The sequence below is a fragment of the Danio rerio genome, chromosome 8 (genome assembly GCF_049306965.1).
Source record: "Danio rerio strain Tuebingen ecotype United States chromosome 8, GRCz12tu, whole genome shotgun sequence".
Lineage (NCBI taxonomy): Eukaryota > Metazoa > Chordata > Actinopteri > Cypriniformes > Danionidae > Danio > Danio rerio.
Genome location: NC_133183.1, coordinates 30,761,242 through 30,784,019, shown reverse-complemented (window position 1 = coordinate 30,784,019; position 22,778 = coordinate 30,761,242). Strand labels below are relative to the sequence as shown.

Here is a 22,778-nt window from a genome sequence, read left to right as displayed (position 1 = left end):
CCAGGGAAAAACAAGAGGGTTGACAAGTATGGATTAACGTCCTATGCTAATGATGGAGAGATTGTCACTAATGGGCAGAACTTACTCCTGTGATGTCTGGCATGGGCAAACATGGGAAAATAGAGAATGTCAATCAATATTAAATGTTTACGATTAGAAGCTGGATATATATTTACAAACTCATTATAATTGTTTTTTCTTTGCAAAATATGTTCCCTTTAAATCTTCTACTCCATTATGTCTTCTGATGAAAATGAATGATAATCAAAATATTAAATTGACAAATACAAACATGGATTTTTTATTTGAATATGTTACTTAGAATATGTACAAGTTAATTAAAAAACAGACTATACACAGCTTAATATTAAGCATATTATTTATGGGAAAGGTCTATCATTCCAGAGACGTCTTCATCTTGAAATTTGGTCTCTATAAAGAACACTTTTTTCCTTTCTTTTTGTTTACTTTGAATCTTCTTAATAAGGAACTCCACTCTTCTCTCCTCCTGCTGCTGGAAGAACGAAGCTGCAACTTTCCTCCGAAGACGTCGAGCATAAACATCCAGTGGCAGCAAAGTGTAGCTGAACAGATAGAGAAACACCAGTGCAGTCACTACACCTGGATTCAATTGACTGGACTGAGCTTCACAGATATTTGGATCAGAGTGAATGAGGGCTGTGTAAGTCCTGTTGAAGTTGAACAATTCATTATAACCGTCTGTGCCTGTAAGTTGAAGAATGGGTACTTTTGTTCCAACCTGGAATAGTTACAATTATTGGAAACAGAAGAGGAACAGAAGACAGAATCGTTATTCACAATGATGGGAAGTAATGTAAGAATGCAAATTATTATATGCATCTGTTTATATTGCAAAACATTTCTTTTCACCAAGAAAGTCCATACAGATTCCAAAGGCAGATACTAATAAGATCAGGGCCTGTGTGTGTACCCTGGTCCCTGGGGGTTTTAAGATATGGTCACATGTTGAGTGGTCAATTTGAATCTTACTTTAGTTGTTAAATAAGATTAATTAAATAATTTTTTTTAGATTTAGTATCTAATGACTCTTCGGTCTTTGGAATATATTACTTGTTCTCAGGTAACGTGTATTTGCTGAACGCAAAGATAAGATACTTATAATGTTAAATTATGTAACCCCGTACACCGATTCTGCACATTTGACGGATTGTTTGCCTTTATTTCCTATATTGTATAAACTATACATTTTACTATTTAACTAATTAACTAATTAAAACTGATTTTCAGCTAAAGAGACAGGGTGTGTTTCATATTTTTCAATGAAGCTCCAGGGGTGTAGAGCTTGAGTCACTGCCCACGAGGCCTGCTCTGCTGGCGCTGGCCATGTTGCCATGCCTGCTGTTGTTCCATGGTCAAGGCCCGCCTCTGCTCCATGGCCCAAGCCTACTGTTGTTTCATGGCCCAAGTCCGATGTAAAGTGTTTCATGTTGTCCTGTCTTTTATTTTGTAATTGTTTTGTCATCTTGTCATGTTTTCATTGGTTTATCTTTGTTATGTGTTTAGCTTCTCATTGGTTCTTTTATGTCATGTGATACTTTATGCTTGGTATTTATACACCTTCATGTTTCCCTGTTCTTGGTTTAGTTTTGTTTGTTCGTTGTAAACCGCTGTTGGTGAGTTGTTTATGTCTTTGTTTTCGCCATGCCCAGCCATGTTTTTGTGGCTTGAAAGGCTTGAAACATGTTGATGGTTTTGCTTGGAGATTATTGTTTAGCTTTGTTATGCTTGTTTTGCACTTTTAAGAATAATCTGCACTTGGGTTCAGAACGCTTGCCTTCATTTCGACTTAACTGTTACAGATTCTCACGATTTTTATTGAATTTTATCTGAAACCATAAACCTAATTAAAATTCTTTAGTTAATAGGCTTAATGAATAATATATTTGTACATATACTCCTCGGCCCTAGTACTTGAACCCAATTCACTGCTCCTTGGAGTTATATTTTGTATTGCATCTTTCAGTTTTAAGTTTAGATTTTCAAAAATAATATGTGAAAAATTAATAATGCCCTACATTGCAAACATATCCTTACAGTTATGAAGGTTATAGGGAGAAACTGCTTGAATGGGTTATACCTTTAAGTTGATGTTGACGCTGACGTTGGTGGATGGCATGTTGGAAATCCAAGGACCACCTGATTTCACCAAGGAATACAAGAAATGGTCCAGCACTATCAAAAAGACTGTCATCAGCAGATACAGAGTGATCACCAGGGCTGGGGCCAGGCATCTGAAGAATTCTCTTTTAGTTATTCTGAAACTGGTAGACTTCACACCATTCTTCACATCCTTTGATTCGACCACCAGCCCTTTTTCTACTGCCTTTTTCCTAAGCCCACTTGTGAGATATGTGTTGTCAAATCTTACAGACATCAAATAAGAGCGAATGTACATGGCGGACTCCAAAAACAAATACAAAACAAAAATGGCAGCAAAAATTCTGCTGAACAGCAACTTCAGATACTGTACTTGACTTTTAATTTTAGAGAAATCCTGCTTCACATGTTGACTTAAGGAATGCAACCGTCCCTTCACTTCAGAGACGTTAATATTTGTGGTGTGATCAAAATCACTCAGCTTATGTACTAAATTATGATTTACGTTCTCTTTAGCAGTTGTTACCATATTTTCCTTGATGGTGTTTATGAGCTCTGAGCTACTCAGGAGGCTTTGGGAGAGTTTTTCTGATGCACACTTCACAACATGTGTTAAAGTTGCAATGTTGGCAGCCATGTTAGGTAGGACGTACAGCACCACAATCATAACAGATGTTGACAAAAGCAGTTTGCGGCCCTGTTGGGTAAACAGTGTCGGGAAGATTAGCGTGACGGCACATCGGAATGGATGGATGAGAGCTGACAGGATAAACACTGCTGTGGCATAGATACCAACTGCGATCAGTGCCGTCTGGATGTTATATCTCAAAAGATTAATGAGCCAATAGAAAAGCAGCGAGGAGGTTACAGCAACCAATGAGAGGCAGAGAACCAGCAGAGTGAGCAGATGAGATGCAGCTTGAGGGGTCGGAGAAGAGTAACACAACCAGAGAGTCTCCAAACTTTGTTTCAATGATGATCTAACATAGAAAAACATGGAGAGAGAGAGAGAGAGACCAGTCAGAGAATAAAGATATAGTACAGTTAAAGTCAGAATTATTAACCTCTGTTTTTTTTAGCCCCCCTGTTTTTTTTTTTTTTTCACAAATTTCCGTTTAACGAAGAGAAGGGTCTAATAATTTTGACATAAAATTTTTTTAATTTATTTTTTTTAATTCTAGCCGAAATAAAACAACAAGACTTTCTCCAGAAGAAAAAAAATATTATCAGACATACTGTGAAAATTTCCTTGCACTGTTAAACATCATTTGGGAAATATTAAAATTATTTATGCCTGTTTTTGATGTGCATGGTGTCATTTATGGTGGCAATTACAAAAAACACCAGCAAATTAAGAAAAAATCTTCATCCGTTTGACAGCACACATGCTGCAAATTCTTAAAATACAAACAAATTAATAAAAGTGTTGTATTTTCTCACAATGCAAACAATTTACAAAAAATGCACTGCATTTTCTCACTTTTCAAACACTTGCCTAAAACAACGAAACACAGCGAAAATGTTTCAAGGGGACCCAAAAATCTATTGCTCGGTGAAGCTGTAGGTGATCTTTGAAAGGTGAGTTTTTTTGTTTGTTCATTTTAATATCCTGTTTTCCTTGTCTGTTGTATAATATTAGCTTAAGTAACCATAACCTAAATAGCCAGGTCCATCACGTTTTAGGGTCCCCTTGAAATATGTCTATTGTGTTCAGTGCTATTTGAGAGTGTTGTGAGAAAATGCAGCACTTTTTCATAAACTATGTTGTGATAAAATGCAGCATGTTATTTTTAAAGTGTCTGTGTTGTGAGGATTTGCAGCACATGTGTGGTCAAATGAATGAAGATCTTTTCTCAATGTTGGCGTTTTTTGGAAATGATTTTTTTCTTAAACTGCTGCACATTAAGCTCTCTCAACCACCATAGTCATTGCCATTTAAAAGCCATTAAAGATGACTTATACAGTATATGTCATTGATGTATTAAGTTAAATTCTATAAGTTAGCGTCTCTGATATCTACTAAGTAGGTATGTAGGTTCAAATATCCTCCAGAAATGGTTTTATATACTTATTTCTTACTTTCAAAAACGCCTCTAGAATCAAAAGGTCTTTGTTGACCATAATAACAAAGGTCATAAATATTAATGAGCTCAGCTTTAAGCCAGCTCTCAGAGCTTGCACTCTTTCTCATGCACACATACACACAGGCATAATGTACACTAATATACATGGGCAAATTAATCATACATCATTGGTCAAAATTATTTTAACAAATGAGGTAGATTCAATTCAATTCATGTTTATTTATATAGCGCTTTTCGAAATGTGTCAAAGCAGCTTAGATGCCCTGTTAATTTTTTTTTTTTTTACTTAAAGTCCACATAAACCAAAAGCTGCAACCGTTTCTTTTGTATTGTGGTGGAGTTCCGAGAGAAATGGAATATTAAATGAGTAAATATTGATCGTGGCTTGTTTTTTTTCTACTGTGAGCTGATTGGATGTAGACATTTCATTCAAAAAAGATCAGGAAAAGGGTTTCGGGAGAGCTATTACAATCCAACAGACACCTCTTCTTCACCATTTCTGATGTTTCTGAGTTTGTCATAGCTATGTATGTTAACCACACCCAATACCTCAGACAGAGGTAATCCGAGAATTAAACTGAAAGCTACAGTAACAAGAAGTGCATTTTTAGATGTCAATTTTGGATTACAATGGAAAACTTTTTTTTTTTTTAATGACAGAAAGATTTAATTTCATGTGTACTTCAAGTAGAGAGTTTTATTATAGCACAGAATGAGTGAGCTATCTAAACCACCAGACACCTAAAGTAACCTAAATTAAAATATAGGCTGAATCAAAAAAAAAAAAAAAGACATGTATTATGTAGATGTACTATTATATAATGTAAATGTAAACATAGTCAGGAATTAATATCATCCCCTGCATAGACAGATGACATTTAATAAAGTGTATTGCTATTTCTTTACTCGAGAGAAATTGCTATATGAGCTAATAAGATAATAAGATATGACTATTAAATGTGCATTTAAAAAATCTGCAGTCTTCATGTGTTTGATACCTCAAATTACAAACATATCTGGCTTATTTCACATTAAACACGATAAGATACAAATACCTTATGCCTCTTTGGTGCTGAACAAATTTCAAATCTGTATATATCCTCCATTTTGCATTCTGACTAACTCTAAAGAGTGCTTGCCTAGGTCTGATTGTTGTCCACCAGGGTTTTAACCTCACAGAATTTACATGAGTAGGAGGAAAAACCGTGTTTGAGGCTCACAGTATTTTCATTCTTTTTATTCGACAATGCCTTGGTATACACAGATTTTTTTGATAGGGCATCTTTAAGTAGAATTAGCATATTTATATTTTTTTAATTTTTTTTATTTAGGAATAATGGGATAGTTCACGCAAAAATGAAAATTCTGTCATAATTTACTCATCTTCTACTGCTCCAAACCGGTTTGAGTTAAATTTGTCTGCTGAACACATAAAAAGAGGATGATGAATGATAAAACTGAACGTTGGGAACTTAGCCACTGACTTCCATATGATAATTTTCCAACTAGTCAATGACTACTGGTTTCCAACATTTTTCAAAATGTCTTTTTTTGTGTTTAACAGAAGAAAAAGTTTAGTGCATTGTTAGATGTCAGTGTTTAATTTGATAGATGTGCAAAAAAATTCAAACACTATTAAACTATTTCTGGTTGTGACTTTAAATCTGCATTTAATCTCAGAGTGGTCTTCATAAAAACCATGGCTGATTTTGATAAAGGATTTTGTTAGTACTACTGTAAGGTTCACCGTCTGGTTTAAATGCTTGAAAATCATTAATATACATTATAAAATTAATAAAGTAAACAAAAAGTAATCGGTTACATTGATAATCAAAACCTACTACTTACAGTATTACATTTACAAAGTATCATTCCTAACTTTAAAGACCTATCAGGTGAAATGAAATGTTTATCTCTAAAAAAAACTGGATGAGTCAGTAAAGCAAATAATATACTGCAATTGATTTTTATGAAATGATGTGCTGTGAGCTATCTCTGAAATAATTGTCTAGAAATATCACATCTCTATGGCTATACAACAAATGCATGTAACAAAAGGTGACAGGTTCATGGACAGATTAATCAGACTCTCTCTGTCAGTCAGTCCTTTTGAATATTGCCAGGATTGACTGTGTTAGGGGTCTTTTTCTATGGGTCAACTCTTAAAATCTTTCTATGTACATCACTCTTAAAACTCTTTTTTGACATCTCTCTTGCATCCCATATCATAATACGTGTATAAATATCATATTTATTAGGCCTGTCACAATAATAAATATATTGACTAATCGTGCAATACTCGGAGATGACCTCAATAATTTTTACCATTGCAATATACAGTTAATGTCAGATTTATTAGCCCCCCCTTCACAGTATGTCTGATAATATTTTTTTCTTCTGGAGAAAGTCTAAATTGTTTTATTTTGGCTAGAATAAAAGCAGTTTAAAAAAAATTAAAAGCCCCTTTAAGCTATATATTTTTCGATAGTCTATAGAACAAACCATCATTATACACTGATTTGCTTAATTACCCTAACCTGCCTAGTTAACCTAACTAACCCAATTAAGCCTTTAAATGTCACTTTAAGCTGTAAGCATCTTAAAAAATATCTAGTCAAATATTATTTACTGTCCTCATAGCAAAGATACAATAAATCAGTTATTAGAGATGAGTTATTAAAACTATTATGTTTGGAAATGTGTTGAGAAAAACGTCTCCGTTAAACAGAAATTGGGGAAAAAATAAACAGGGGGCAAATAATTCTGACGTCAACGGTATATTTACAAATTCACATATAACGTTAAAGCCATTTTACTATGATGTTTATGTTCTACCTCACTGTTGTCAACGTTTATAATTGGAAATTTAATAGTATATATAACAGGATATTTACCTTTTTTAAACATTAAATTACAGAATCTAAATAGCCTTAAGAATGCTAAGTATTTTAAAGTGTTAATGGCTATTTGCATTATTATATAATCAGTGGCATAAAATGATCTCAAAATGACAATATCACTTATCGCAACAATTTCTGTCACAATATATCGCACAACAAAATTCCTTATCATGACAGGTCTAATATTAAGACAGCACTAATAATCGTGTTTAATCATATTACATAATAGTACATACATTAGTACTATATGTAATGCAAATCAAATATGCACAACTATAGGTTACGCATTCAGTAACATAATAAATAATGATTATGCTTGCCATTCGATCTGTAATAATAATAATAATAATCTAAGTCATTATACATTTGGCTGTATTATACTTTTTTAAAAATGCTAAAAAATATTGACATACCTGACAGAAAACAGACGGAGATGGCTTTGTAAGGCCATTGTTACTGTTTGTTATGAGAAGACCTGGAGAAGAGGATGGATTTATCTCACATTAAACGATTTGTCATCATTATAACTGAACCGGCCAGTTTCATATTGAGCTGGACACCAAAAGCTCACACTTATATTTATATACACACACACATACACACAATCCTATGACTGTGAGCTGGGCTCGGAACACACATGCACCATGACTCATTAAGTTGCTCAGACTCACATGAGAACCAAACACAGGTCATACTGCAACACATGATAATGCAGAAAAAAAACAAAACCATATCCTAAGGGAAGTGTGTTAATGCTGTGCTTGCTGGTTTCTTGTGGTTTTTATTGAACATGTACTGTATTTTTACTGTTTTGGGGCATTTGTAAGCATGACCATTGTTCCACGTTCCCATGTTATTGTTTTGTATGCGTTTTTTGTGTGTATTAATTAATGCAGACTGGAGTTTTTGAGATAGTTTAGTAAAAATTAAAACAATAAAATAAATAAATGTACTCTCCTTTTCCGCAATGGGTATTAATTTTGCTTTGTCAATATGTTTATATATATATATATATATATATATATATATATATATATATATATATATATATATATATATATATATATATATATATATATATTGTCTAATAGCCATTGACCTGTATTTTACCACAGTTTCAGCTAAAATATTCCTTAATGTTCTACTAATGAAAAAAAGTCAACACATCAACATCAAATCAACACATTTGGAAATCCTGAATAAATTAACAGCTTTTAATTATTTTACAAATTATTCCTTTAAAGGGCACCTATTTTACCCCTTTTTCAATATTTAGAGAAGTCTTTTGTGTCTCCAGAATGTGTCTGTAAAGTTTCAGCTCAAAACACCCATCAGATTAGTTATTATACCTTTCAGAATATTTTAATTTTCTGTATTGAACAATTTGAGGCTGTTATTGTTTCCTGTGCCTTTAATGCTAGTTCTCCCCGCCCACCATTCCCATGTGCATGTCAGAGTGTGCCTCGATCTTCGCCTTGGCTGCGTCAGATAAACAGCACAGTGACAGACATAAATGAAGCAGATGTCACGTAACATTTGTGAGAAATCCTACAGTAAAAACTTATCCAACCATTATTTAATGCATTTGTTGTGGAGTTAATTTAAGCCTCTCTGCAACGATGAGTCACACACAATGTTGTTACAAAGTTCAAGCACACATGCAGCACGCATGTTTAACTCTGCACTGTTTTTGCACTGCAAATGTGACAGGATTCACGTTAATATCCACTGCTGTATGGATATCCATTATTGTACTAAATAAACTTAATTTATAGTCCACAAAGAGGGATTAAAGCATCATCTTTTATAATTATACTGCCATGCGGTTGTGGTTATAAAGACAGAAAAATCACTGTAATTCATTGCATACATGCACTGTAAAACTGATTCTTGATCACATTTGATGATGATTGATGATCACAGTGAGCTGAACAGAACCACACTCCTACATCAAGTTGCGTGGCCTTAAAATGGGAGGGATTTTGATCCTATTTTAACATTAGGAAATTAAAAAAAGAGACTTATTGTCTTTATATCACCCCAGTATGACTGTTGACACTACACCAACACACAGTTTTGTCCAAACAGCTTACAAAAGATTATTTTCATCATAGGTGCCCTTTAATTGTGCCCCTGGTTTAGTAGTTCACCAATAACTAATCATTTTCTTTGTTCAAAGTTTTAATTATGTTTTAAGAATACTAAACAGAATTAAAATGATAGAAATATGAATTGTTAGTTACAGCACACACTATATAAATAAAACAAATTTACAATATTAAAACAACACATTTACAATCTAAAAGATAGATGCATTATGCATTACAAATGTTCAGATTTGCTTTAAAACTATAACATTATTTTAAATAAGTTTTCTACCTGTGTGAAACTACATGTATAAAAAAAATTATACAGCTATGGAAAAACTAATCAAAGAGCCCTTGAATCCACATATTTAATGGATTGGGTTTGAGTAAAATGTAAATTTTTGTTTTATTTTGTTAAAGGTCTGATAACATTTCCAAATATGAAACAAAAATATGGTCGTTTTTATTGCACTTTTATTTTGCAGAATGTATGTTAATATGGACACCAATAATCTGATTTTAATGCACTTAAGACAATACTCTGATTAAGAGTCAGCCATGTAAACAGCAATTTTTGACTACCTTAATATGGCTAAAATTAGAAAACAGAAATCGGATTAAGACGTGGAGTATGCGATTTTAATCGTATTATTCAAGTACAGTACAGACATGTAAAAAATCTATCTATTACTATTACGTTGTAAAAGATTTTCACCGCATTTTGTAACAGGATAGTCTATACACACAATGAACGGATGTTTGACACTATTTCCTGCACCTACTGAGTCAGTGAAGGACCACTGACATCTGAATTGCGATTTGCTGAATTTTTTTTATGCGATATTAAATTCCATTAAAACTACACTCTTCCAACAGTTTATACTCACATACAGTATCTTGTTCGTCTAGGGGGCATGAATGAAATTCTCCTAAATAAATGTGAAATGTCAAACTGTAGTTAAAGATGACAAATTAAAAATTAAACACCCGAAATTACATGAAACTCTGGAGGAATTGTGGATAGCGCAGCGATGCAATGACATTGATCGATTTATGTGCTATAACATGTAAATCATAAATCATGAAAGGAACATTCATAAAGCAACTCATGTAAACACCTTAATCATACTATTGTCTAATTCAGATCAAGGCAAATAATTTGATTACTGATGCCCATGTAAACCTAGTCACTGACAATTAGTCAGAATAGCAAACAGATTCATATGTTGTGAGAGAAAATTTGTCTTATTAAAACCAATAAACAGCTTTCTTAACTCTTCTGAAGTTAAAGCTTTGTATTCTGTTGTCTTAAAATGAATATAAACATGTTATGCATGTAATCATTTAATACAAAAAAAATCTTTAAATTACAATAATTTATTTTAAATTTAAATCAGTAGTTTACAGAATAAAACAAAAATAATATTTTACTCAAATGCATAACTATAAATCAAGAGAATCTGACAACTGTCCTTATTTTTTTCGCATACCTGTGAAGTTTAAAACATTCTTTAATTTCCTGCCCCAAGTTGCAGAAGTGGCCTCAAGCACAAGAAGGCGGGACTGAGCAGGAAGTGAGGTCATGATAATGTTGCTCCATCCACAGCAGGAATCCACCAGTTAGGTAATTTTCCATTTCACTTTAGTCGTATATACACATGATATCCACAATATACAGTATATAAATGTATATGTCAAATCCATCTCTCTAGCCAGTCATATTCATAGCCGCTACAGTATGTGTAGCCACCGTTGCTAATGAAGCATTTAAAGGTCTTGCCCAATCAGGGTACAAGTGAAGATTGAACATATGAAGAGCCCATGTGTTCATGGCCAGAGACACACACAGAATTCCCAGGATGTTCATCACAAACCCTGTTTTGACCTGTAAACACACACACACACATATGCGTCTTATTGCGTACCTGAAAACTGCGTCAGTGTACTCAGGATTATTGATCTTTATGTGTTTTTGTGGTTGTTTTCTCACCATGTCTTTGACCATCAGGTGTCCGGAGGCGAAGGCGATTGAGTTTGGAGGTGTGGACACAGGAAGCATGAAAGCATAAGAGCATCCAGTCGTTGCTGGGATCATGAAGTACAGCGGGTTCACTTTCACACGGATTGCCTGAAAATATAGGAGGTGTAAAGTCACAATGTATTCCTAATGTATAGGATTTACCTTCTGTATCGTATGGGTTCATTCATTCCTTCAGCTTAATCCCTTATTTATCAGGGGTCACCACAGTGGAATAAACCGCCAACTATTCCAGCATGTGTTTTACGCAGTGGATGGCCTTCCAGCTGCAACCCAGTACTGGGAAACACCCATACACTCTCATTCCCAAACACTCTCCTTCACTACAGCCAACTTTGTTTACCCAATTCACCTGTACTGCATGTCTTTAGACTGTGGAGGAAACCAATGCAAACACGGGAAAACATGCAAACTCCACACAGAAATGCCAACTGGCCCAGCTGGGACTCCAACCAGTGACCTTATGGCTGTGAGGGGACAGTGCTAACTACTAAGCCACCATGCCACCCCTACTGTATGGATAATTCACCCAAAATTACAATATTACAAAATTGCAATAGATATTTTGGAAATTGATGAAAACCTGTAACCATTTGGTTCATCCCAATTTGTATACTATCCTTCCTAAATAGTATTTGCAAACCTTACTATGTTGAATAGAGTATGCCGAGGATTCCTAGATGGTGTACTATTTGCAATTAGGTGTAGAACTGCTTATAGTGCCCACAATACATTGTGCATGGACGTGAATTTAATTAAAGCTTCAAACCTCAGGTAAAAACTGTAAACAAACATGTTGGATGCGCAGGACCAATCGTCAAGTAGAAAGGCCTTTGTAAATTTGTTTGAATGACTATTAATTCATATACAGCCAACTGAAAAAAAACTGTAAATTGCATTTTCCATGTTATATTTACTCTGCAACAGTAATGTGAACTTATATAAAAGACATGTTTGGACTTCTAAATGCATAATTATCCAAAGACCTAAGGAGATTTCTCTGCATGAAAGACTCACAAATGGCAGATTAACCTGCTGCTGCACCTACAATATGGTAGGTAATTAAATAGGAACAAAATTTGGATGATGTGTCGAGATGATTAACAGGGGACGTAACTAAGCAACATAACGGTTTGTTAATGAGAAAGTGTTTCCCAAATCTTGCATACTGTTACACACTCAAGGGAATGTAGTTTTTCTTCACACATAGTATAAGTATGCAAATTGGTACGCAGCAATTGTCTTACATAGTATTTGTTGTACCTAGAAGTCCATCGTTATGTTTCTGACATTTTTTCAGAATAACTTTTTTTGTGTTTAATTAAACAAAACAAACATACTGTACAGCTTTGAAGCCACTTGAGGGACAGTAAATGTTGATTAAATTTTTACTTTGGAGATGAACTATCCTTTTAAGAGGGACATACACTGGCTTATTTGTTCTTTATATTGTACTGTTCCCTGATATACACTCATAATTATTATAAATTTTTACATTAAACAAAAATATACTTTAGAAGTAATAGACTGTTGTTTTCTGTGCTGTTCTGTTCTTGTAGACTTTAAATTAAATGCCCCCTGTTATGATAGGCGTACTGTTTGCATACAGGTATGCCTGTTTGACAGCCTAAATCTTCTATAGACGAACGCTGCAGTGATTTAGGTTAATAACACCAAAATACTGAGTACATAGTAAACGATCTGTATTGACTCCCAAAGCAATTGTGATCGCATAATAAAACAATTACATCGACTCCGGTGCAATATTACTGTCAGATCCAATATTGTTGGCACAGCATAGACCCTTTTCACATTTCCGGTTTCCTCAGTAGCGGAAGTCATCATAGTTGGGAAAACTTAGAGCCCAGTGAATGATGAGATTTTCCCATTCTGCAAATATTTTTTTTTTACCAGGTTTGTGAAAAGGGTCAATTGCCTTTCTGAAAAAAATTTAGACAAATGGATTTGGATTGTTCTGGGTTGTTATTAAATTACAGTTCATCTACTGTTTCTTAATGCTGGGATCAGAAAAAAGGCAATGCATTTGCACTGAACAGTGTTTTGTTGTCATCAGAGCCATCTTTACATTTGGATTCTGCATAGACCTTTGTTTGTCTCACATTATTTAGCTATTACAGGGTGAATCGCTGAGTAGAGCTAATCATGGAGAGATGTAAAAGTCCCCATAGAAATTCAGCCACACAATTATTAATATTATTAAAAATTATTAATTAGTAAAAGTGTCTCATTGCACAACCTGTCAATTTGGCAGATTGGCTTAAAAATAAGATGTTTTTAGACCAACAAGTTTGTTCTGAGTTCTAAAACATAGTTTAAGATTGACTTGTCTGTGGTCTGAAAACATACATGCATCCCATTGTCCTGAATTTAAAATATTTCTCACCCAGAGGAGTAAAGGCTTGGTAAAGCTGCAATAATGTGCACAAACTTCATTCCTGAGTGCTCAGAAAACTATATTTCTTTCAGAAGTTCTCACTGACAAGGCTTTAAAACACATGTTAAGTTTTTTCATGAGTATCTGAAGCACAAGTTGTAAAAGCATTTAGGAATTTAAACTTTCTGTTCATCAAAGTACAAAAAAAAAAGGTTTTTATAAAGTTTTTAAATGGTTTTAAGTGTAATACTATCTCTCAAGCACCAAAATCAGCATTATTAGTTATCTGAAAGATCATGTAACACTGAAAACTGAAGTAACAATCCTGAAAATTAAGATTTGCTATTTCAGGAATAAATAATGCAAAAAAAAAAAAATCACTAGCACTTATTTTAAAACACTGATTTTGCTGCTCATTTAAAATACTTTAGTTCAATGTTCAATGATGAAACCACACATACATGTTTGTAAATTAGGTTAAATGTTCTTTAAATATGTATAATCTGTGTTATTAATATGCACATATAATATATGCATAAACTGTTATTAGTGAATGAGACTCACTACTGTAGATCTGTTTTATAAATAATTGTTGCCTTGGTGAGCATAAAAGACTTCTATAAATATGAAGAATAAATCCCCATCTACACAACAAACTGTAAACACAAAGATGTGCGGCATATTTGTGCATACTAGTTCAGCGATGACAGGAAGGAAGATGATGATGGTGGCTGTGTTACTGGCAAATTCAGTGAAGCAGGCAATGAAGGCTGTGATGAGCATCACAGCGACTGGAGGTGGAACCTGAGCCAGAGGCTGCAAGTGGTTTCCTATCCATACTGCTAAGCCGGACTCCTATTACCAAAAAAAATCTATTAAAAAAAAGGAATATACATTTGCCGTTACATTCTGACACACTTATTTTCTGTTGTTCCATTAGTTTTATTGCTATACAATTCATAATGGTACATATAATGTATTTCAATTGCATTAGAATATTTAGGTATTAATTACAAATTCATCTATTAGCCATGTATTTCAGATTTATTTCATTAAAAATAACAAAAAACAGGTAATGAACTACCTCACAGCCTTTAGCCATTGCAAATCCACCACCTAGCAGCAAAATAATATTCCATGGCACGCACTCCTGAGCTTTTCTCCATGACAACAGGGGCACATATGGAGTATTGGAGGCTGAAAAAGAAAATGAATTATGACTTCATGAGTCTGACCATCTCTGCCTCTGATTAAGTACAAATAAAATAAGCAAAAAAAAAAACATGAAAGTGAAATATAAACATTTTCAATGTGGGGGTGTAAATAGAATAGTTTGCTGAAAGACTCATATCAGTCGTGCGATAAATCTGAATGAACCTGTATGAATGCACAAATATATAAATATATATATAACACCATGCAGAGTTTAAGATGTTTTCATTCTCCAGCTTGCTCTGTCTCTGCATTCATGTTGTTGAGCAAAGCGTCTACAGGAAACGCTGTGTGTTTGACATCTCAATTTGATTACATCTTTTGAACTGCACAAGGAAGGAAAATTGATTTGGAACTGGTGGAGGAAAAAAACTGCATCTGACAGGAGATGAAATGTAGAACTTTACTTTGTTTGGTTGATACTAAAAATGGTAATGTGGACTCCAGCATGTCTGATGCTGGCACATTTCACAGCTTTCAACATAAAACACTGCCCATGACCAACAGATGGATTTATAAGAAAAGTGATGTTTAGCAAAGCAAGGAAGATTTCACAGTTTATTTTTATTTTCTGGAGAAAGACTTATTTATTTTTACCAGAGTAAATATTATATCTTATTTATATTGAGTGGAGTAAAAAATATTTTTAATTAAGCTGTATATTACATAAATACATTTTTTTTAATTAAGGCTGAATACTAGTATCTTGCACAATAGCTAGTGAAATAGTATGTATTTTCATCATTCATTCATTCATTTTTTTTTCGGCTTAGTGTCTTTATTAATCCGGGGTCGCCACAGCAGAATGAACCGCCAACTTATCCAGCACTTTTTTTATGCCTTTCCAGCTGCAACCCAATTTGACATGTATTGTCATCATGGCAAAGACAATAAAAAAATTTTATTAGAGGGTTTTTTTTTAGACTGTAAAGTTAGAATATGTTGTTATTACCGGTCAGAGCTGATGTAAGAAAGTATGTTATCTTTTAATGCAATGAGAATTAGCCTGAGTCATGCTAAATAAGCATATTGTTTCTAAAGTTCAGTTTTGTGGTCCCAGGAAACACACACGCACACACACACACACACACACACACACACACACACACACACACACACACACACGCACACATATATGTTACCTGGGACCATAAAACCATTTATAAAGGTATTTTAAAGAGGACCTATTAGAATTACTTTTATAAAACGTTTAAACTTTTCAAGATATTTAAACCTTTTACGAAGCATATTTTTGATAAATTTGTATATTAAATAAATAAATTAAGTTGGTTCATTCCACTGTGGGAAGCCCTGATGAATAAAGGGACTAAGCCGAAGAAAGATTAATGAAATAAATTAAATATTACACATACAGTTGAAGTCAGAATTATTCGCCCCCCCCCTGTTTATTTTTTCCCCAATTTCTGTTTAACGGAGAGAAGATTTTTTTTCAACACATTTCTAAATATAATAGTTTTAATAACTCATTTCTAATAACTGAATTTTTTTGTCTTCGCTATGATGACAGCACAAAACATTTGACTAGATATTTTTTAAGACACTTCTATCCAGCTTAAAGTGACATTTAAAGGCTTAACTAGGTTAATTAGGGTAACTAGCCAGGTTAGGGTAATTAGGCAAGTTATTGTATAACGATGGTTTGTTTTGTAGACTATCAGTAAAAAATATAGCTTAAATAATTTTGTCCTTAAAATGGTGAAAAAATTCAAAACTGCTTTTATTCTAGCCGAAATAAAACAAATAAAACTTTCTCCAGAAGAAAACATATTTTCAGACTTACTGTGAAAATGGCCTTGCTCTGTTAAACAGCATTTTGGTAATATTTAAAAAAAAAAAAAAAAAAAGAAATTCAAAGGGGGGTTAATAATTTTGCCTTCAACTGTGTATCATTTTAGAGTCAATGTTATTAGCCCTTATAAAATAATTTTTTTCGACTGGCTTCAGAACACTGTGGTTCAATGACTTGTCCAATTAACCTAGTCAAGCTTTTAAATTGCAATTAAGTTTAAAACTAGAATGTTAACTAGAACTATAATATATAATTATAGGCAGCATAGTTACAATTAAAATAATAAGTCATTGTTTGTTTACCATGTGGAATATATAAAACATTTTTTTAATTAAATTATTACAGAAAGTAAGAAATATTTAACGAACATTCACTTCATTATAATGGAGTAATTGATAAATTATTTTAATCCCTTTACATATACACAAACATGTAATACACAACACAACGAATGACAAATTGTGTTTAGAGCTGATGTAAGAAAATATGTTTTTTTTCTTTTAAGCAACATGGATAAACAAATGTCTTTCTAAAAAGGCATTTAACTGCTATGAAGAGTCAGCTTTTAGAGTTCAGTATTAAATTATATTTACATGATATTTAAAAACCATTTATAAAGGTACATCTTGTGAAATCTAGATTTAATTTAAGTTTTAAAGTGGACCTATTCTGCAAAAATCACTTTTATAAGAGCTTTAAAAATAGTTGTGTGGCAACAGTCTGTGAATATAACCAGCTTCTAATGGTAAAAATTTGTTAACTTAATTTTTTTATCACACTTCATTAAAAACTGTCTGCAGAAACACTTTGGTTGACATTCTTTATTTGTACATGTCATCAGAGAGGGAAAGCCCCACCCATTAGTGACAATCTCTCCCTCATAAGCATAGGAAGTTAGTCTTGTTTTCGAATCTGCCACTATGCTGACACTCCGCCCTCCTTCAAAAAGAGCACAGTCTTATTTGAATATAAAGCGACAGCCACCAAAACTGCACAATTAAGATCAAAGCCTAAAAGGGGCAGTTTCAAAGAGTTATAAAACATTATTAGTGGGGCATTTTGAGCAGACAAAATCACATTCGCATTCTAGGGACACCAGAGACTTATTTTACATCATGTAAAAAGGAACATAATAGGTCACCTTTAACTACAATAATAACTGAATGTTTCAGATAGGGAGATTCAGAAATATTAACATGTTTACATGCATTTCTACTTGGCTTTTTAAATGTGTAGAATGTGCACCGAGCCACTTATTAAGAGATATCTTTTTTTGCAGATTATTATAACCGCTCTGCTCACAGTTCTCTACTGGATCTCTCTGAGACAGACTAATCTGAATCGTTAACATTCCTCCTCTTATTCAACATTAACCACATTCACACGTGTTCTACAAACCTCTTTGCTACCAGAATGAACTGTGCTCCTGGACATTTACTGAGTCGATGACATGTAGCGTTTTGCCTGCCAAAAAATTCAGTTTCCAAATTCTGCTTTATTTGGCTTGATTTAGCATATAATTTTGAATATTATTGATGGACTGTTGACTTGCTTCAATTTGAAGTTCATAATTTAATCATTTGTAGCTCAATTCTCTCAGCTGCTGTAAGACCAGGATACAGAAAGTCAATAAACCACCCACTGACCTCTGGAATCGAACCACCAGCGGAGAGATGGACGCTGAGATGGAAAGAAAAAGAGGATGGAGATGATGATGACTCCAGTCACAGCATCAGACACATAGCTGATAGGAAATAAACACACACACATGCAGAGAGAAACGATTACACACCATTCAGTGGTGATTATTCGGGATCTACTTTGGTTAACAAGCTGTTAGCCATTTACTAAAATATTTACGCATACTGCTTAAAAGTGATCAGATGTTACAGATGAAACAGATGTTATAAAAGGTTATAGTTATGTTCAAAAAGAACATGTGACAGATTTTTGTCTTTCCATTGAAGGTTGTGAAATCAGGCATTGTTTATTGTAGTGAGCAATTTTTACAGCATAGGTCTAACTGGATTCCTGGAGGGCAGCAGCTTTGCACAGTTTTGTTCCAACCCTAAAATAAAAAAACAGCTGATCCAACTAATAAAGGTGTCCAAGTCGACTAGAGACTATTAAGCAGGTATGAGTTGGAGTTGGTTGGAGCTAAACTGTGCAAAGCTATGGCCCTCCAGGAATTGAGTTTGAGGGCACTGGTTTACAGCATTCAAATTCAGTCATGCATGCTTGATGATTGATGACCAATGAGATTCATTTCTGTGTCTCATGTGACACATTTGAACTAATAAGATGTATGTTTACTGATCTATGTTTATGTAAAAAAAAAACCTAAACTATACAACACAGTGGTGGGTAAATAAATTTAGAATTTACTCACCACTGTGTTGTTCTAAAGGTATGATGCTTCATAGCATAATCCATTTCTTTTAAATTGACCTGATTCATAATATGAGCACATTTAGTTATAGTTATATATATAGTTGATCTCAGAATTATTACACCCCCCCCCCTTGAATTATAAGCCCCCCTGTTTCTTTTTTCCCCAATTTCTGTTTAATGGAGAGAAGATTTTTGCAACACATTTCTAAACATATAAATTTGTATTACTCATTTCTAATAACTGATTTATTTTATCTTTGTTATGATGACAGTAAATAATATTTTACTAGATATTTTTCAAGACATTTTTATACAGCTTAAAGTGACATATAAAGGCTTCATTAAGTTAATTAGGTTAGCTAGGCAAGTTATTGTATAATAATGGTTTGTTCTGTAGACTATCGAAAAAACATATAGCTTAAAGGGGCTAATAATATTGACCTTAATATATATATATATATATATATATATATATATATATATATATATATATATATATATATATATATATATATATATATATTTTTTTTTTTTTTTTTTTTTTTTTTTTAAATGCTTTTATTCTAGCCGAAATAAAACAAATACGATATCAGACATGCTGTGAAAATTTCCTTGCCCTGTTAAACATCATTTATAAAATATTAAAAAAAAAAACAATTAAAGGGGGCTTATAATTCTGACTTTAATGGTATATACAGTATGAAAACATTTTGAGGTGAACTAATCCCTTGCTGGGGCAGTATTGTGGCTTAGTGGTTAGCACTTTTGCCTCACAGCAGAAAGGTCGCTGGTTCAAATACCAGCTGAGGCAGTTGGCATTTCTGTGTGGAGTTTGCCAGTGTTCATGTTCCAAAGACATGTGCTGTAAGTGAGCTACATAAACTAAATTGGCCGTAATGTATGAGTGTGTGTAAGAATGCGAGTGTGTATGGGTGTTTCCCAGTACTGGGTTGCTGGAAGGGCATCCACTGCGTAAAACATAAGCCGGAATAGTTGGCAGTTCATTCTGCTGTGGTGTTCTTGATAAACAAGAAACTAAGCCGAAGGAGAATGAATAAATAATCAGAGCTGCAAAACCTTCTTGTATTGTGTTTTATTCTTGATTGTTTTTATTTTTTATTTTTTAATGTAAAGCCTAACCATGGACGAGGACTGCAAATTAGCTTTATGCTATATGCCCTATGTACGCAACATCGGTTATCTTTGTATAACAATGTCAAGTGTATTGTCCCTGTAAAATAAACAAGCAAATAAATAGAAATAAAAAAAATACTCAAACTGACTTCTATTCCTAAGGCAAATAGTTTTTATTATTTTCATTACTTAGTGGACATGTGTAGTATGTGTGGCATGGGTTTTGTCAGGAGCAAGACAAAAATCTATAATCCGCCTACAAATGTTCAATTTAAAGGTCTAAGTAGTGTAAAACTTGGAACATCACAGAAGAACATAAGATTTAAATGTGAAGGAAAATGTCAGACAAGACATTAAAGCAAGCAACACTGCTGCTATCACATCTCAGCACATTAATATGAAGCAGAGAATCAGTGTAATTGCCATAACCCTGCTAACCAATTCATCATATCATGTTGGCCGTGCTTGCAGTCCTGTTCCACTCATCTACAGGTGTTGAATCACCCAGAAATGTCTTACTCTGTTCTCTCTCTGCTTCTATTTGTCTCTACTTGCTGGATATCTGGCTAGTTTGGAGATGACTCAAAGTGAACTGACATCCTGGAGATAGAGAAAGGTCAGCTCAGTGGAGGAAACGGATAAACTGGTCCATATTTTTGAACCTGTCTGTCCATGTGCATTAGTGTGATGGACCACAAAAAAAGAAGAAGAAAAAAAAAGACTTTTTGCTGGCTTACACTGTAAGTGGAATCCAGTTTAAAGATTAACCTGACATAGTGTATAACTTAACCTTTAATTTCAGTGATTGACATTTATATTAACAGTGTTCCAATGTGTTACTGAATGTAAATCAATTAAATCCTAGTAGCACAGGTTTGCTTAAGCACATATGAAATGCATTTGGCATTTGCACAATGAGGGCATGAACATCCTGCTATTGTGTAAATGCATGACATATTTTGACAACAATAATTAGTCTAATGCTGAAACAGTTGTTTGTATTATGACATTGTACTGATTATTAATCTAACTAATTATGTTGTAAAAAATAAAGTATTTATGCAGTTGCTCAGGTTATAGTCTTAAAGGTTAAAAATAGTCCATCAGAACAAGGTAAATTTGTTATTAGAGATGTTAAAATTGTAAATACATTAACACCTCTAAAACTTGAAAAAGACATGGATTCATCTTACATCGCTCTTAAAGTAAAAACATGTCACTCATATTTTTCACTACCTGTATTTCTTACCCTTTGGGGAAGAAAACCGACCATCCGGTCACAAACTTTGGATCTCGTGTGAAGAGTAGGATGGCAAAAATAATAAAGAAGAAAGCGATAGATCCTTCTGCAAATCTAGTTGAAGAGAAGAATATATTTGAATCGAATGAATATGTCGAAAACACAACAGAGGTGAGTGCTCAGTGACTTACTTTATCGGGCCCAGTTTCTTGTAGTCTTCATCAATAACAGCATTTGCTTTAGCTTCTGCTGCAGCCCGCTCATCATTTTTGCTGATACAAAGTCTGGTCAAAAACAGACATTTAAGATATGTAATTTAATTATTAAAAGAAAAAACAGCGATCTGCAGGTCATGAAAATGTACATATAAAAATAAGCTACATTTTATATATAATTTATATTTATTTATATATATATATATATATATATATATATATATATATATATATATATATATATATATATATATATATATATATATAAGCATTGCTCCAAATAATTAAAAATAAATAAAATGTTGAATACTAAAAAGCTTCTTAAACATAACAGAGACTAAATATTTGCTAAATAATATTTTACACATATTCGTTTGTATTTATACAGCAACTTTTCCTCTATTAGTAGTTGCACTCATGAAGGTGATCATATTTATGGGTCCACTGAGAAGCTGTGAACCTAATACGGAACCTACAGTGCATTTCCCCGGTAAGTGTTCAAATCACATATTTACCGTGTATTGAGACCCCCATAGAGAAAAGCAATCCAGATCCAGCCCAGAATGAGGAAGAGAAGCATGAGTGGAAATGCGAAGACAAACCATGACCCGAAGTTTACGAGGTCACATTCAGGGAAGTAGCTACAGACACAATCACACAAAACAATGTAATTATTTTTTCTGTTTTTTTTTTTCCTTCCACCTTGACATTAGTTACAAAAAACAAAAGTAATGGCTTTAATTAACCACTGCTTCTTCTCAGTGTCAGTATAGGGGGCACGTTCATGAGAATGCTGACAGATTACCTTGGATGAGCCTGTGCTTTTTGTTTCGGACAAAAGAAGTCACACATGTACATTACTGAAAGCACACCCCCACACTGGCACTGAGTATAAGAAGCTATTGAATAAAGTAATTGATTTTGTTGTATTTGTACACTAAATTACTCTCTTAGCTTCTTAATATTTAGATTGAATCCCTGAAGACTTATGGACAGTTTTGATGATGTCTTTTTAGTACCTTTCTCATCTTTGAACGAGTCCCTTGTTATCTGAAGAATAAAGGAGCTCTCAGATTTGATATAGAATATCTATATTTGTATTCAGAATGGGTTTGGAACAACATAAGGGTGAG

General features: G+C 33.5%; 2 protein-coding genes across 2 annotated transcripts in view; both read right to left on the bottom strand.

Annotated features, from left to right (window-relative positions):
- Positions 1 to 272: 272 nt before the first annotated feature.
- On the bottom strand, positions 273 to 7,677 carry ocstamp (osteoclast stimulatory transmembrane protein). Its single transcript, NM_001014340.2, is given in 3 exon segments — positions 273 to 760; positions 2,120 to 3,119; positions 7,537 to 7,677. Coding segments are annotated over 3 exon segments (1,422 nt in total). The 5' UTR covers positions 7,575 to 7,677; the 3' UTR covers positions 273 to 376.
- A 1,614-nt stretch (positions 7,678 to 9,291) lies between these two features.
- slc13a3 (solute carrier family 13 member 3) overlaps positions 9,292 to 22,778 on the bottom strand; it is a 27,064-nt gene continuing 13,577 nt past the window's right edge. The window contains 8 exon segments of the mRNA NM_212902.1: positions 9,292 to 11,095; positions 11,201 to 11,338; positions 14,337 to 14,498; positions 14,728 to 14,840; positions 18,312 to 18,409; positions 21,440 to 21,544; positions 21,622 to 21,714; positions 22,161 to 22,286. Coding sequence (NP_998067.1) covers positions 10,919 to 11,095; positions 11,201 to 11,338; positions 14,337 to 14,498; positions 14,728 to 14,840; positions 18,312 to 18,409; positions 21,440 to 21,544; positions 21,622 to 21,714; positions 22,161 to 22,286 — 1,012 coding nt within the window. The 3' untranslated portion in view covers positions 9,292 to 10,918.